The following is a 16,767-nucleotide window of genomic DNA, read 5'->3' on the forward strand; positions in this document are numbered from 1 at the left end:
AATCCAATTCTGTGAACTGGAGTGATAACTGCTACTGCATAGCCAATAGACAGTAATTCGCTCTAAACCATTGAACAATGCAGTTTTGACAGTCAGAATACAGTCAGAAGCAACATAGTGGCTTTCTTACTTTCAAAACACTTCAGAGAATCTTACAATAGACCTTTGTGTTAACTTTTAATTCACAAAACATTCTAACTGAATGTTAGAATATCAAAGAATAGGACTGGAAGGGATTTCACCCAGTCAGGGAATTCATATCCCTTCTCCACAGAAAGTTGTCCAACTTGTTCTAAAAATACCACCTTTCATATAGGTTTGACAGCCTTCTTCAGTAATATTACAGTCCTTCACCATCTCTACAGTTAGAAACCTTTCCCACTACCTAACCTGAAATTTCCTTATTGCAATTTAAGTCCAGTAATTCTTGTACCATTAACCAAGCAGATAAAGTGAAGATTACTTACTTCTCTCTCCAACACCTATTTACAAAGTTGAAGCCTTTACTATGTCTCCTATAAACAATCTCTTTTCAAGATTGCCTCAACCTAACTCTCTTCTTTTTTCCACAGAAGTCACTATTTTTAGACTTCTGATCAGTTCAATTTTTCTTCTCCAAATTCTCTCCAATTGATTTACTACTTTTTGGTGCTGTACTCTGGTAAAGGCATTATCAACACAGAGCAAAAGGAATATTTTACGAGGCTTACAGGCTGTAATCCTGTTTACAACTCCCAGATTGCCATTTTGCAACAGCATGACACTGCTGATTCAGCTAGTGATTCACCACAACCCTCAGATCTTCTGCAAAATGACTACCTAGCCAATTGTTCCAGAACCTAGGATTTTTTTCAAGGAATTGTTCCTAAGCAAAGTATTCTGCATTTATTTTTAGCAAATTTATATCTTTCAGATCCTTTTTTTCCACCATTTGTCCAGATCCTTCTGAATCCTAATCCTGTCCTTCACCATACTTGAAACATCACTTAATATCATCAAGTCTCCCATTTCCTGAGGTCACTAATGAAAATACCAAGCAGAACTGGACATGGAACAAAACACTTCTCTGCCCAGCACAGCCTTCAGTTCTGAAAGAATCTCTCTAGGCATTCATTCACCCAAAAGCAGTTTCATTAGCTCTCGCTTGCCTAACTTGCTTATGAAAATGTCAAGTAAAGCAAGTCAGAAGCCTGACTAAGGATAAATTTCAGGATGTCTGCTGTGTTTTCCTTATCCCCAGGGCTTATAACCTTCTCCCAGAAGGAAATTAGCTTGATTTTACATGATTTATTCTTGAAAAAATATTTGTTGGCCAGTATTCATCTCCTTTGTTCTTCCAAAGCCAGTGTCTGCAAGCTCTGGATTATCTCTTCCAGTATTTTTCCAGGAACTGAAAATAATTATTTGACTTTTCTCTTTTCCCACCTCCCTTTTCAAAAAAGTAAATATTCTCTTTTCTGCTTTCCTAGTCATTTATGTACTCTATGGAGGTACTTTGTAACCTGTTCTTTCTCAGCACTAGAACAAGATCTTTTCTCCTTCTCGCTACCACTAATAGTGCTAGCCACTGGACTGCAGCTAACCCATTCAAAGGAAGGCTGATAAAAAGATAAGAATTACAGCTTTTTCAAAGTCTCTTTTGTTGATGGTTTTCACTTCCTCATCCCTCCAAAGTACCAAACCAAATCTTTTTTGTGTTTTTCCCCCTCATTCCCAGAGCATTTACAGAACTGTTTCTTCTTAACCCATTTGAGACAAGAGTTATGGTGGAGTATCTCGTTAAGAAAGGTATACAACTTTCTACTATGAACGTGAGCCGGCAGTGTGCCCAGGCGGCCAAGAAGGCCAACAGCATCCTGGCTTGTATCAGGAATAGTGTGGCCAGCAGGAGTAGGGAAGTGATCGTGCCCCTGTACTAGGCACTGGTGAGGCCACACCTTGAATACTGTCTTCAGTTTTGGGCTCCTCACTACAAGAAAGACATTGAGGTGCTGGAGCGTGTCCAGAGAAGGGCAACAAAGCTGGTGAAGGGTCTGGAGCACAGGTCTTATGAGGAGTGGCTGAGGGAGCTGGGGTTGGTTAGCCTGGAGAAAAGGAGGCTGAGGGGAGACTTTATTGGCCTCTAAAACTACCTGAAAGGAGGTTGCAGAGAGGCGGGTGTTGGTCTCTTCCCCCAAGTTACTAATGGTAGGACAAGAGGAAACGGCCTGAAGTTGTGCCAGGGGAGTTTTAGATTGAAGTGTAGGAAAAATTTCTTCACCAAAAGGGTTGTCAAGCATTGGAAGAGGCTGCCCAGGGAAGTGGTTGAGACGCCATCCCTGGAGATATTTAAAACAAGTGTAGACGTGGCACTTAGGGACATGATTTAGTGGTGGACTTGGCAGTGCTGGGTTAATGGTTGGACCTGATGATCTTTAAGGTCTTTTCCAACCTAAACTATTCTATAATTCTATGACGTCTCTTGCTAAGTGCACAACATATAATGTGTTACCTTTTTTATTTTGTCCCTACTCACACGGACCCGTTAATTCTTTTAATATAAATGCACAGAGTAAATACATGTCGCATTTCTCCTACTACTCTCATTTAAATCTTAACATACTATTTCCTTAATCGCTACAGCTTTTCAGAGATAAGGGGGCTGAGAATTATCATTAGAGGCACAGACAGGCAGTGGGAAGTGGCAAGGAGGTGGCAGAATGCCTTGTCCCAGAAATCTGCATAATTTTTAAAATTTAACATTTAATATATCCAATTGCATTATTAAAGGACAAGACCCAGCCATGCAGAGCAATTGTACAGACTTGTTTTATAATGTAAGTGCAGGGTTGATTGAGGTCATATATACCAGATTCCAATAGTGCAAGTTGCACATTCATGGATTGCTCAGCTTCCATATACAAACAGCAAACCTACTCAAAATGTTCTTAAAACATTATTACCCCTCATTATAGTCACTACTTTTTTACAAGTCTGCTCAGAACCCTTCTACTTAAATTCCCATCAGGTTTGCCAGATTTCAGAATTGAAGGAAAGCAATGGCTGAAGTCAGCCTTTTAAATTGTATTAGTATGGTATTACATAGGTTCAAGTGAAAGAACACTTTCCATTCTTTCACTCTCACTCCTGCACCACTGTGTAACAGTGGCATGCAGAACTACTAGCAATTTTCTGTTTCATTTTGTATATTTAAGTAGCCTGACAACTAAATTTTCCAAGGCATATAAAAATGACAAAACTAATAAACATAACTTTCTGAGACAAAAAAATCCCTTACTTAGTCAACTGATTTTTCCCCTTAACAGAATCCTTCAACACCAGCAGGCATGCCTGAGAAGAAACTGTACATGCTAATAAGTAAATCAAATTCCTAAAGGTAGTGCATTAGTTCATTCAGTTTAACTTCTCTTGTTTTAATGAGGCTCACCAGAACTATTCTATTTTAGTGATATAATAGTATTGTTGAAACCTGTCTTGTCTTTTTCCCCTTATTGTAGTTTCCAAGGCCCCAAAATAACCTGCTCATTAGCTTTGGTCTAGTTCATTGTTTACACAAATAGGCCAAAATGTGCTTCCACTTGCAGAATAAAGCTGAAGCTTTCTGAAGGAATACTATCAGCAATGCTCACCTATTCAAGTTCTAAACAGAGGGGCATTCATAGGAAATATCCTTGGATTCTTGTGTTTCTTGGTAACAGACAAATGCCTGATTATTCCATTTCTCACCAGCACAAACTAAGTTCTAATGACTGTAGATGAAGAATTAAAGGTTCCATGAGCCACATGGTTCACAGCTTACTTTTCTATTATGAGCTTACTTTTCCACTTTTTATACAAACCAAATGAAAGTATTAGATGTCATTTTTTAAAAACAAACATTGTACTCCTGTATTTAGATAAAGAATGCGAGAGGTAACAGGGAAGGGCAGGATGACAATCCCAGAGCATTCAAAGTGATAAAGGACACACAATCAGAGACACATTCACAGGTAATTCAAATAAACTCCAACATGTGCCCTAGTTACATCAATGAAACTGAGCACAGGATCATAATGACACTATCTAATTTGACAGGTTCAAGACACATTAAGTAAACTGAGGCTCAGAACATCCAAGTAATTGTTTTCAGAATATCTTTCTAATAAAGGAACAAATTAAGAATCCAGCTTCTATGTTACTATCAAGTTGATACTCCAGCTTTAACATACATAATTACCCTAGAGTTCAGTCTAGGGTTTAGTTTGCCAGTTTGAACGTAGAGTTATCATTATTCAGAAACACAGACTACATTAAGTTTCCCTTTTGAAGATAGGCATGAAATTCCTTAATCATTTACAGACCAGACTTTGCAATCATGTATTGGAACACCTTCCACACAAAGTGCACACACTGCTTCCTGAAGCACTCCCAGCTCAGCCTGGCCAAAGCAGCAAGCTGGGACCAGTACAACTTTCATGGCACATAACTGAAATATGGTGCAATGTACAAACATTAGCTCTCTAAGCAGCCCACAAATCATTAAAAAGCATTTGAATATTTTACATAGCAACTTTCATCCCCAGCACCCTAGCTGGCTGCAAATTCATTCCCTTTAATGAAGTAACAGTCCTGTGTAGAAGCAGTTTTATTCTGAAGAACTGCAAAAGGAGCCAGAACTTGCAACTGCACCATAGTGATGTACCTTATGTACAGCCTATTGCCCCCCCCACCATGCAAAATTGCTCAAATAAGTAACTGAACTGCTAGAAAAAACACACTTTGAGACAATCTTTAGAGGCAACAAAGGAAAAAAAAAACAACAAACACCAACCAACAAATTTAGACAAGATAATGTAAAAATAAGAAGAGTGTTCCTGGATTTTAAGCATCTTTAAATGCTTTAATAAATAGCATTAATAAATAGGAATTTTTAAGCCACTATGAATTTGTTACCCTGATCTTCCCATTGGACTTTCACCAGTGAGTTCTCTGCTGCTTTTTCCTTGGCATTCTCCTCTTCTTCTTGTGACCACTGCATGTGGTCCCTGCAAAAGGCAATTGAAGAACAAGTCTTTAAATAGGATTTTCCATAAACTTTTTTCCCAGGGAAAACAGTTGCAGATTACTATGCTGTCTCAAATACATTTTCTTTTTGAACGCAAGGAAATGACCACAAGGAGACTGACAGTTAAAAAATAAGTTTCAGTGTATAATAGATAAAAATCAATTACTAGTTAGGTAAGACTCAAGTGATTAAGAAAAATCTTCCAACTGCAAAGAGGCTGAAGTAATATGCATTTTTTTTCTTAATAGGATTAACATATATCTTGTAAATTGAGTGCGTTTATAGGAAGGTATTTTGAGTGTCCCATTAGAATTGTGTTTAGCTGGATATAATAATAGACCTATCAACAAACACCCTGATGCAAGAAACTTCTCACATTACCAATGTTTATGATGAGGAACCAAGGTAATTTAGCAAAGGAATCAAATGTTCCTGAAACAGGGAGCATAATCCACCTATTCAAGGGGAACAGGTGGAATTGATGAATAGGATTTTTACTTATTTGGGGAATAGAGGCAGGAAACGTAAGAAAAAAAGAATGAGACATTCCTAAGAAAAGACAAGCAGTGCTGCAATTATTCCAAAGTCTAAGGTATCTATATTTCTGTAAAGTGGTTCACTAAACATTATATTAATCCATTAAACGGTCACAGAACCAAGCCAAGATCTGACCCTGATGACTAAACTGCCTTCCCTGCAGATTCTGTGTTTGAATCAGGCCACAATGAGGAGTGCCCAAAAATGTTCCGCTGGCAGCTTTTAAAAGCAAATCAGCTTTTAAAATTGCCCAGTCTGAACAGTTTTAGAAATCAGATTAAATTAGATAATATAGTTCAAGTAATCTATTAGATCCTAATCCTACTGAAATCAATTAACTGAAAGCCTATGACTAAAATTCCATTGGCTACTATGGGAAAAGGAACAAGGTGCCAACTTGAAAAGAGTTGATTGTCTCTAAAAGCTAACAAGCATCTTCCTGTTCCATGCTTGGTGACATATAGGTGATTTAATTCTTAGCCCTTCACTGTTCCTCTTTTGTTAATTGTGGGAGACTAATTGGTATGTATTTGTCTGCTTGCCTCAGACTTGATTTCCGCATGTCTACTGAAATATTTCTCATTATTGTCCACAGCAGGTTGCCTCTCCCCTTCCTGTATTTGTTCGTATACCAAATGTTCCTGTGCGGTGTCAAGGCTCTGACAGACGTGCTGTAGTAGAATAAATTGAATGACCAAAGCATTACTAGGCAGCCATCCTCTCGGAAAGACTTGCTTCCCTCACTCCTATCACCATTTTCGACCTTGCCTAGTCCAGCAAGCTCAAACCAAGGACTATTCAGATGGCACAAATATATAGTCAGACCTTCTGACAGATGACTTGCTGTCGTGTAAACTTTAGCTGATCAACTTTAAGGGCTCTACACACAATACTATAGGTGCCTGAAGTCCTCTCTCTTCATCAAAAACTTTTTTTCTTTTGTCCCTCCTTGGGAATCCATAAAGCTGAAGCTTTTGACTTTTTCCTAGATATTTCTATAGGGAAGACCCCAAACAACAGGACTGCAACAGCATTTCTAGTTCAAAATCTGCAGAAGAGGGGACATAGCATAATTCTTATGCAAACTATTTATGTAATTTGGATGCTTCAAAGGAAGCAGCTCCTTCAGCAATACAAGCTGGCAGGAACACAGAAGAATTCTAAGCACAGAAGAAGTATTTAAATACAGAAGTGTTTTAAGCTGAGCATTGACAGCAACAAAGGAAGCTATCCATTTTAACCACACCAGGAACTGTTAACATGAGTAGGCCTGACACGAGACCAAGCAATACTACTTTCTTCTCAGCTTATTCAACTTAGCCCTTTTCCATTAACTTGTTTGTGAGCATAGTTTTCAGAGATAATTGAACCCTAACATGTGAAAACTATGCCAATTACTAACCTGAATAGAAGCAGACATTTTCTGCTCCAATGTTTAGCATCTCTTGAAATGACAGAAAAGCACCGCACCAAATATCTAAAGCATTAGTTCCCAAATTTGATTTGCTTAGTATTCCCAGCAGCAACAGTAGCAGCTCTTGGCTCCCTGCCAATTCACATACAGGCAGAAAAGAAGGATGCCACTTTATGAAGTACCAAAGATGATGAGTGGAAAACAAAAGGACATAAATCCTCATATATCAATGCTGGGGAAGATGAATCTTTTATGATCACCCTGCATGATCTATTTAGCTCAACCACCACTCATCCTGATCCCCGTTATCTCCCTAGTGAGAACCCTGCTGATTCAGTGAGCTTCAGATCCGAGGACCTCCCCCACTTCATAGCCAGGTTCTTGATTTATCAAGACCTTCACAACTTCCATGCAACCTCTGCTCCAACTCAGTTTCACCTGTTGATTCATCTGCAGATCCACTTTCTGAACAACCCTGTTCCTTTCAATTCCTTCTTTACAATCCAGCCCAACTACCTGCATCATAGTTTGGTAACTCTGTATTAGACTGTCAGTGAATGCTACAAAGAAAAACTGAGGCTACCCATGATCAGTTATTTGGAAAGGGAATTAAAAAATGAAAGAAAATTGAGTTTCATCATGGTACAATATTACAGAAAAAGGGTCACCTTTTTCTTAAAATCTTTTCGTACCTTTGACTCTATAGCCTACATTTGGATCAGCATTCACACAAGTAAAGGATTTTTCCACCTAGCAGGAGGTACTGAGTCTGAAAGATGCTTAAGAACTACACTGCATATAGATGTATGAAACACAGAAATAAACTTTACACTCTTTTACCACAATAACCATCCAACTTCCAGCTTCCTTGACCAAGGAACTTACATAAATATAGATAACTCCAGATTTGGCCTTAAGGTAGTATGTGTTGGGGACCATGGCTTGGGGACATCTAATGTAGAAAATAGTAATAGGTGACAGTTGCATATCTTACCTCATGAGTTAAGCCCAAATTTAGAGACTAAAAAAGTAATGAAGATACTAGTTTATTAACCAGAAGACAATCTCCTGTGTCATATTCTTCTCTTAAGACCTTTTTATTCATCAGAATTTTATTGGAGAAACTTCCGTAATAATTTAGATTAAAAAGCAAAATGGACCAATTAACAAATAAACTGGACTACTAAAAAGAATAATAATTTCAAAAAAAACCAGCAAGTTGGGAGCTTCATTTCAGAACAAAAGGCTGTCCAATAACTTCTCTGACAGTTGCCAGCAGGGGACACTTCTGAGGAAGGTATAAGAACTGCAGATTACTTTTATGAAATAAGGTTAAGCCCTGAAGCTTGTTGTCTATAACTCCTATGTTATGTTACCCATTGGTTATCATTAGCCACACCCAGTACCTTTTCTAATTTTGCGAAATGCTTGCTCTCAGAAATGGTTTGTGGCAGAATTAAAAAACATTTAAAAATTATGTAGAAAATAATTTCTTGTATAGCTTCTAATTACTCCACTTCTCTTTTCATCAAATATTCCTTGTTCTTAAGTTATGAACTATAGGAATAAAAAATCCCAGTCTTCCAAATATCTTAAGTAGACCTTCTTCTACTTTCTAGATAGATTTAGATATTCTTCTATCCTTCTAACACTTCCTGTATCACTTAATGGTTTGTATTCATCTCCATTTCATGATCAAAAATCCTAGGCTTTTCAATCTCAGTTTTCCCGTTGTGTAGACTAGCTTTCTCACTCTTTTCTGAGTCCCCATTAATCATAAAAATACCTTTTAGACATGGAGATGTACTGCTGCAACTCAGAGCAATTCTCATCCTTGTTAACATTTACATGTTAATGCCTTCTCTGCTACTATATTGCTTATTTACATTAAGATTCAATTGACTTTTTTGACAATTGTGCACTGTTTGGAAATCTCTGCTGAACTATCTGTAACATCTTCAGTATACCTTTAGAAGACAAGCAATTTACATGTTTCTTTCAAAGTTGTGTCAGTTTTAGAATACAGCACTAATTCAGTACGCAACATTATTGTACCTAACTAGTAACTTTCTGCCATTATAAATAACATGAACTATCCTACCTCTACACTTTCAGTCTCCTAATTCATTACTGATCTACAACAATATTTTGCCTTTCATTCCATGACTAACTACTTGCTCAGCAGCTTTTTCCACAAGTCACTGAGAACTCGTAACTGTCAGGTTAATTGTGACAATCTCAAGTTTTCTCTAGCACTACCTTTACATGTCTATTCTGGCAGTTCGTTGTTATATATACACACACATCGTTCATCCTAGTACATAATACACAGAAATATATGAAAATGAACATTGAAGAAACATCTCACCACATGTTATGCTCAAAAACCTTAGAAGGATCAGTTAAAATCCGTGATCCAAGTGGAACAGCTGGTCGTCTACTACTTTGGTGCCTATTGCAAGACTTTGGTGTCTTACTTTTCCTCAGACATAAAGCAGAAAGTCTTGTAATGAAATTCATTTTGTTCAGAGACCTGAAAACACAATTAACTCAAATTACACTTTTGCTGTAACTTAATTGTTTATGTCACTTACATGAGAAATAATCAAGCACCAGTATCAGCTTTAGTAACAATCTTTTACTATAGCATTAATTTAAAATGCTTTTTAGAGAACAGCAGCATCGCTTCAGTGTGCTGAAAGTCCAAATAATCCCAAAGTAGGCTACTGGAACGAAACCATTGAAAGACAAATTGTTTGTTATCATTTCAAAGTCATATCAGGCAGGGGAATAAAAAGAAATACAAGGAAAACAGTAAACCAACTTTGACACTGTACCTTTAAGAAGACAAGCAAGAACTGATCAGTAAAGAAACCACTTGTTCTAGTGGGTACATAATGCCACCGAGATTGACATTTTTCACCCCACTCACTAGGTAACCACCTTCAAAAGATTTCATTCTAGAACTGTTACTGTAGTTTTACGCTTTTAGCTAGGGAATTTTTACATTTTTACAGTGTAAACATTATGCACCAGAAAGCCTTCCAAAATTTCTGCCATGTATTCTCCTGATCCCTGTTTAATGCCCTCTCTGAAATGGTTATAAATGTTACATTTCTATTCATGCAAATTATAAGGTGCTTGAGATTTTTCTATTACATCTATAATTCTGTCTTACATTGCTGCATTTTACTTTACTTGGAATCTCTTCATACAATATTAAAAATGAAAGATAACAAGTGTGTGCAGCTAGTACCAGCATTTTGTCTTGTTGGGGTTTTGGGGTGTTTTTTTTTGCGTATTCTCGTTAATGTAGGCTTTCTAGGAGATGAGTAAAATGAAATACCCCTCCTACTACTTTTACCCTGATGTGCCTTTGTTGTTTTTTCCTTCAAGTGCTCTGCATATGACTTTAAAAAGTATTCTTAGTCCTATTTTTTCCTGCCCTTCCCCCCAGCCCCCCTTTTTTTTTTTCTTTTGAGTGCTTCTTCTGTATAAACCACATGTACAAATTTAATGCAATGGAAATACAAAATGTAGTTACAAAAGAACAGACACAAGACATTATTAGAAAACATTCTGTGCAAATTGTTTACAAAATGAAGATTTTTATCTTGAGGAAAATAGTACTATTTGATCACAAGTCTTGTACTTTGAATAAAAGAAGATTAATTTGTACACATCAGTACAAAGCCTGGCAAAGGAATCTCTTCAATTAAATGAACAATTCCTCATTTAAGGTGTACTTTTGAATGAGTCAGGATTTAAAAAGGGCATTGTTTATTCATTTTAAGCCTACAGGAAAAAAAAAAGGAAAAAAGATTAAAATCTCTTTTTATTTGTCAAAGATTAAATAAAATGGGGTTTGCCTTTTGGCTGTCAATGCCAAACAAAAACACTGACAGATTTTAGCTGCTGGGACTGTAATGTTACCAGGATATGGGGCATCACCATACAGTGAAAATGTAACATTTAGTCCTATTAAAAAATTAAAACCTCTTCTAACGTTAACAAGTTTATTATGGCTCTTTTTTTTTATTTAATGTGGCTCAGCAACTAAAACAATTCCAGTTTATACTGCAATTACTACAAACAGTTCATGCTTTGTTTTTGAAAATACGTACGCATTTTTCATAACATCATGCATAATTATTACTATATATGGGATATTATGAAATAATAATTATGAGACATGAAAATTAAGACACTATGACAATTTCTGCAAAATGTGTAATTTACATAAAGGCAATGTGCTTGAAAACAAAAACAAATAGAAAATCCCCCAAAACCCCAAACTACAATCTGATCTAAAATGCCTGGATAAAGATTCCATGATTACGTTGCAAACTGTTTACAAATCCTCTTCCTCCTTCAACCATTCAAAAAGACCTGAGTTAGTATCTTGCATTTCCTGTGCCAGCATTGATGTTCAACATAAAATGCAATGATTCAGCTGCTAGCCTAGTCACAATTTTTCTTGGCTTTCTAAATATCTCAGTAAGAACATGAAAAGATGCACAGATGGGAATTATAGTCAGATGACTAAGATGATCTTGCATCAGTAAAATCCAGAGATGCAACTCTTTTTATGAGAATGTCATCCTTTGAGTGATAATTGCACAATTTTAGCTGATAAATTCTGAAACATCAAGAAAATGCAAGCAGAGTGAGGTAGGTGGGGGAGGGAAGTCTGCTGCTGCATCCAGTGTTAATGTGAAGGAACTCCTTGGAGACATGCATGCATAACCCTGAGAGTTAGTGATCCCTAGACCATGAGATTAATGGGCAATCTGGCTACTAGAAGTTCAAAAAGCATCTGAATGACTTGATAGCCTAAATCACATTTTCAGAAGCAAGTCATTGCTCAACTGTTTCTCTAACTGATTTAATTAATGAAACAGGCAAACACCCTTTGTCAGAGAAGATGATCATACCCTGAAGCCTTGACAGCAAGAATTGTTGTCTGAAAGAATTAGGAGTAATTTCCTTGTTCAGAGCCATGATCAGGAAGGCTTTAAGTTTCATTATTAATCAAAGCAATTCAACCTTCATCTTTAAGGATATCATCATAAAACTGAATTACATTCAAAAATGCCTATATTCTGTGGCACCATAACTATTTTTCAGGAAAAAAACTTTAAAGAAACAATGCACTTGGTAACCACACTGAAAAGCAATATGGAAGACATTTTTCCCTGTGGAGCACTCACTGCCTTTTAGTCTTTAGAATTTTGTCATTGTTACAAATACAGATCAGGGCCTCAGTTTAGTTGAAAAACTTTAAGAAAACAGCCTTAAAACTCCTCCCCTCCCCAATCTAACACAGCACCTTTAGTACAGCTTTTTGAAGGTGGGCATGCAGAAGGCAGACACATCAACTGCTAGCTAGACCTGAAATAATAAATTTCTAATTGATGTTGGCACTAAAACCTCTGAGCAGTCACATCCACAGAGGGAAAAGTAAAGATACAGGAGAAAATAATCTTTCTAATCTTGTTTTTTAAATAGTGAATTACACACCAAAAATACATAAAACACTTCACTGATGAGTAAAATCCTTGAGAAGTATCAGCTCTGAAAGAGATGTCAAAAGGAAAAAAAAAAAAACCCCAACAAATCAGAACAGAAATAACGTGTCATTTTTGTCTGAGAACCTAGTTCAGTGAACTTATTGGATGAAAACATTTTGACATTTGACTGATCTGCAACTACAAAGGTAACAACTTCTTCCATCTCTAATCACTAAGCCTACCTGTAGTGTCTGTTATAAAGAAAAACAATAGCCTACATTGGAAAGAGTATGCAGCTTATGTTACATTTCTAGAAAGAATAATATTCTGGAATCAATGAACTTCATACAATTACTTCTGCATGGCACCTAGAATCTTATCTACACAACATTGGACAATAAATCCCCAATACTCCCCTGTAAAGCACGGCTGATCTGTTTTATCCACATCAAACACTACCAAAACTCAGAACACGTTACACAAAGCAGATGCAAGTGGCAATCATGGACACAAAGTGAAAAATTCTTCAAGATAACAGTAACACAGAAGCTATAACTATGAATTACCAGTGGTTCTTTTTAAAATACATACATATTAATATTTCTTAATGTTTCAAATCAAGGGCTGGGGGGGCAGACTTTACTGTCAACCAGACTTATTCACTAAGTGAATGCTTAATGCTATTCTATCCTACTAAGTGACCAAACATACCCTCTTGGGGCTTCATCATTAGTCTTTTGATGATATACTTCAAAAAATTAGTGCACATTTGAAACAATAGAATATTTCACAACTTTTCAAACTCAGCAGATCTAAAACTCTCAACTGTTTTTCCTTCTCATGCATCATCACCAGGAATGATGCAGACCTCCCTGTGGGCACACAGTAACTTCAGTAAAACCACTGCAGAGCATTGACGACCAAGGGGAAAAGAAAAACAAAACAAAAAATTATTTTGATTAATTCTGACTCATGTTGAGACAAAACAGGACATTGGTTAAACATTGGTTAAAAAGCATGAGCAGGTAAGAACAAACCCCATCAGGTGTGATTTTAACCACATGCACAGAAATGTTGGGTAAGAAGAGCCCATTTTTACACCGCCTGTCAGGTAGCCTGTTAAAAAGAGTCAAGCAAAGAGGAAATAGTTTATACAACGGTAGAGGGAGGGAAATAGGGAGGGAAGGAGATAAAACTACTCATTTACTGAAATAATTTGCTTGAATCACCATACATGCAGACCAGCAACAGAACGTGAAGGTACATTATCTGGGATAACATAATGTATGTAGGTACTATATAACCACTTCCAAAAGAACACAGACAAACCGTTATTAGGGACAAGCAGAGAGCTAAAAGTCCTTGAGAGTTAAAAAAAATTATTATTATTATTTAATTTCCTAATTTAGTATTCATTGAGAATTGTTTGTAAGCTACTATTCTCCATCTTGATACTCCTGTTAGAATTATTCTGCTATATAAAGCATTTTTGCAATATCTTATGAACCTGCAGGTTTTATAATTACATTTTTATTTTTTTCTCTTTAAGAAACAATCACACCATTCCTATAAAAAAGGGAAAACGTTCTTCAGTTGAGACTATGAACTGCAACATTAATTCTTGTTGGCAAATGCATCTATTGATCTCGGAAGACAGTGGAAGCAAAGAAAGCTTTCTCCTCAGTACCGAGGGAATCAACTACAGTATTTAATATGTTTTTAAGCTAATGAAGACAGTCTGAAAAAAAATCCAGCTAAAGATAAAATAATGGCAACTGCAAGATCGAAGAGACATGAATGGCCAACAAGGAAGAACAAAGCAGTTACCTTAGAAATGCAGACGTATTTACTGAATCTTTAATCAATATAATGTGAACATGAAATAACTAACAAAAGCATTTTATTTGAATTAACTCTACAGATAAAACATGGAGTTCAGTTGCCAGAGGTGACTAATGTAATTTGTTCTATCCTAAACTAAATGTGAGCTCCTACTTCTTTCTTCATTTGCAAAGGCAGGTGATAAAACATTCTGAAAGAAGCTCGTCAAAAAATACTGATTCAAGAAAATCACAGTGTTTTAAAGAAATGTAGAAATTCTGCTGACACTTTAATATAGTCAAACATTTTTATTAATTTTTTTGATTTTGAAATATTTTTGTTTTCATCAGGACAGGTGTTTTGTTGAAACTGCAGCATTTCAATTTATAATAAAGATGTTCTGACTTCACTATTAAAGACTATTTGCCTTTAAAATGAAGCTTTAATAAAGTATTTTTACTGAATTTGAAATACTTCAACTTTTGAAACATGCTTTCATTCCAGCTGAAGCTAAAACTATATTTTGATATACTAGAATCATTCCTGGAATGGAATTTCTCCTTTTGTACTGAATCTATTTATAACATTTTCAGTGTTAATTGTTCTGCTGTTCCCTACTTGTAACACCTACTAAAGGCACACTCAGAAACAGTGTAATTATAAATATTATTGACTAAAATAATTTGAATAATAGAAATAAGAAGATACCAGTCACTCTTAGTACAAATTACTTAAATATTGCATAATGTAAAGAGGCAAATTCACAAATAATTCTTTAGGCTATAATCCTGTACACTTGTTTAACTTTACAGACAAGTTGTCTTCCCACGTATCAGTAAGTGTTTGTAGGATATGGGATTTAAATACCTAAGTCTTCTGTACAATCCTTTACTTCTTCTTTCCCCCCTATTTTTACCTTTTTTTTCATGAGGTAATTCACGTCTTTTACTGTTAGTTATACATCAGAATACAACACAAAAGTGATTTACTAAATTAATCTATTCACAAGTTTAACACCAACAGGAAGCCATCAGTGGTAAACATAGCTGAGAAATAAGGCTTCCTAGTTAACCTGCGCACCCTCTGCTGGCTGGTGCTTACATACGAGGAAAGGGAAAAAGAAATCCTGTGTTGACTTTATGTATACATATACATGCACAGTGAACATCTAGCTAAGTCTCCAAATATGTCTTTCAATCACTTCAATTGTTTTTCAACCCTATATTCTACAAAATAGTGAACATGTAACTGCGTTGCCTAACAAAAGATTATTTGTCTCAACACCAACTGTGTTTTTCTTTTATTAAAGATGCTGAGAACAGAGATAGAGCAACATGAATTTCCCTACTATCTATGATTTACAGGGAAGAATGTCGTCCATCTACATCCCTGCAAGACCCTGGATGCACACATGCACTTTGCTTAGGTGCAACATGCCCTGTCAGCTCTGAAGTCAGTGGCAATGTTGTAGATCCAGGGTACAGTATGCTCTGCACACTGTCCTGACCAGCTCTTCGGAGGAGCAACTGCAACCGCCGTGTTTGTGTGTTCAGCTCACTTCATCAAAATAACTGCAAAGCACCTGAAAAATCACAGGAATCTGTCTTTTGTTACAGTATCAGCGAAGATTAAAAGTTCCACTCAGAGATCCTGAAGAGCAGACACAAACACACATGAAAGATCAGTAACTTCCACATTACCCCATTTGGGTGCCTGGCCTCTGGCAAAGAAAGGAAACGAGTTTTTCCACAGACTTCAGTTGCTCTGCTGACAAGTAGCTGCTGACGATAGTGACAACTTTTGGGACGTAGCTCTAAAAATATAAAAATGAAGTGTCATACATCTCAAGAAGTTGCTGTCGACCCTGGAGATTTAAACAAATTCTTTAAAATCACACACACGCGTCCGGGCACATGCCACCCAACACAGCCGCATCCCAGGTCGATGCCACAAGCCCGCCGCGTGCAGGTGTCAGATCGGCTGCGAGCCCCCGGGCGCGCCCCGCGGTACCGGCGGGCGGCCGCTGCCAGCGGCTCTCACCGACCTCTGCGCAGAGACGCGCCTCCGTACGGCCTCTCACCGGCGGCAGCACCGCAGCACCCCGCCGGTACCCGGGAAAGGGCCCGGCTCCCGCAGCCACAGCGCCCGCCTCGGGCCGAGGCTGCAGCTCCTGAGGGAGCGAGCTGGCGGGCTACCGAGGGGCATGGCGGGAGTTGTAGTCCGGGCGTGCCGCGGAACTCCGCCGGCGGAAACTACAGTACCCGGCGGGAGGCGGGGGAAAGGCGGTGGCGGCGGCGGCGCAGGGTTGTTGCAGCGTGGCGTTGGCGGTAGCTCAGCTCTGTGTGGAGGCCCCGGCCCCACCCCCGCCCCAGAACGGACGGGTGCCTTCGGGAGCTCGTGGTTTGCGTTTCCCGGGAGTCAGCGATCAAGGGCCCTCTCCA

At 37.6% G+C, this 16,767-nt stretch overlaps 1 protein-coding gene across 5 annotated transcripts in view; it reads right to left on the reverse strand.

Moving 5' to 3' along the window:
- METTL8 (methyltransferase 8, tRNA N3-cytidine) overlaps window positions 1-16,679 on the reverse strand; it is a 29,735-nt gene extending 13,056 nt beyond the window's left edge. Inside the window, exons 1-4 of one of the 5 annotated variants that reach the window (XR_010373008.1) lie at window positions 16,371-16,564; window positions 16,027-16,139; window positions 9,364-9,528; window positions 4,933-5,024 (exon numbers count right to left, since the gene is read on the reverse strand). Coding sequence is in view for 4 of the 5 variants with exons in the window: in XM_064451582.1 (XP_064307652.1) it covers window positions 4,933-5,024; window positions 9,364-9,528; window positions 16,027-16,031 (262 nt within the window). In the remaining variant the exon portion in view is untranslated. The other 4 variants (XM_064451582.1, XM_064451580.1, XM_064451581.1 and 1 more) reach the window with 4 other exon arrangements.
- Between the last annotated feature and the right edge of the window lie 88 nt (window positions 16,680-16,767).

Source organism: Phalacrocorax carbo, chromosome 5 (assembly GCF_963921805.1).
Source record: "Phalacrocorax carbo chromosome 5, bPhaCar2.1, whole genome shotgun sequence".
NCBI classification, from domain to species: domain Eukaryota; kingdom Metazoa; phylum Chordata; class Aves; order Suliformes; family Phalacrocoracidae; genus Phalacrocorax; species Phalacrocorax carbo.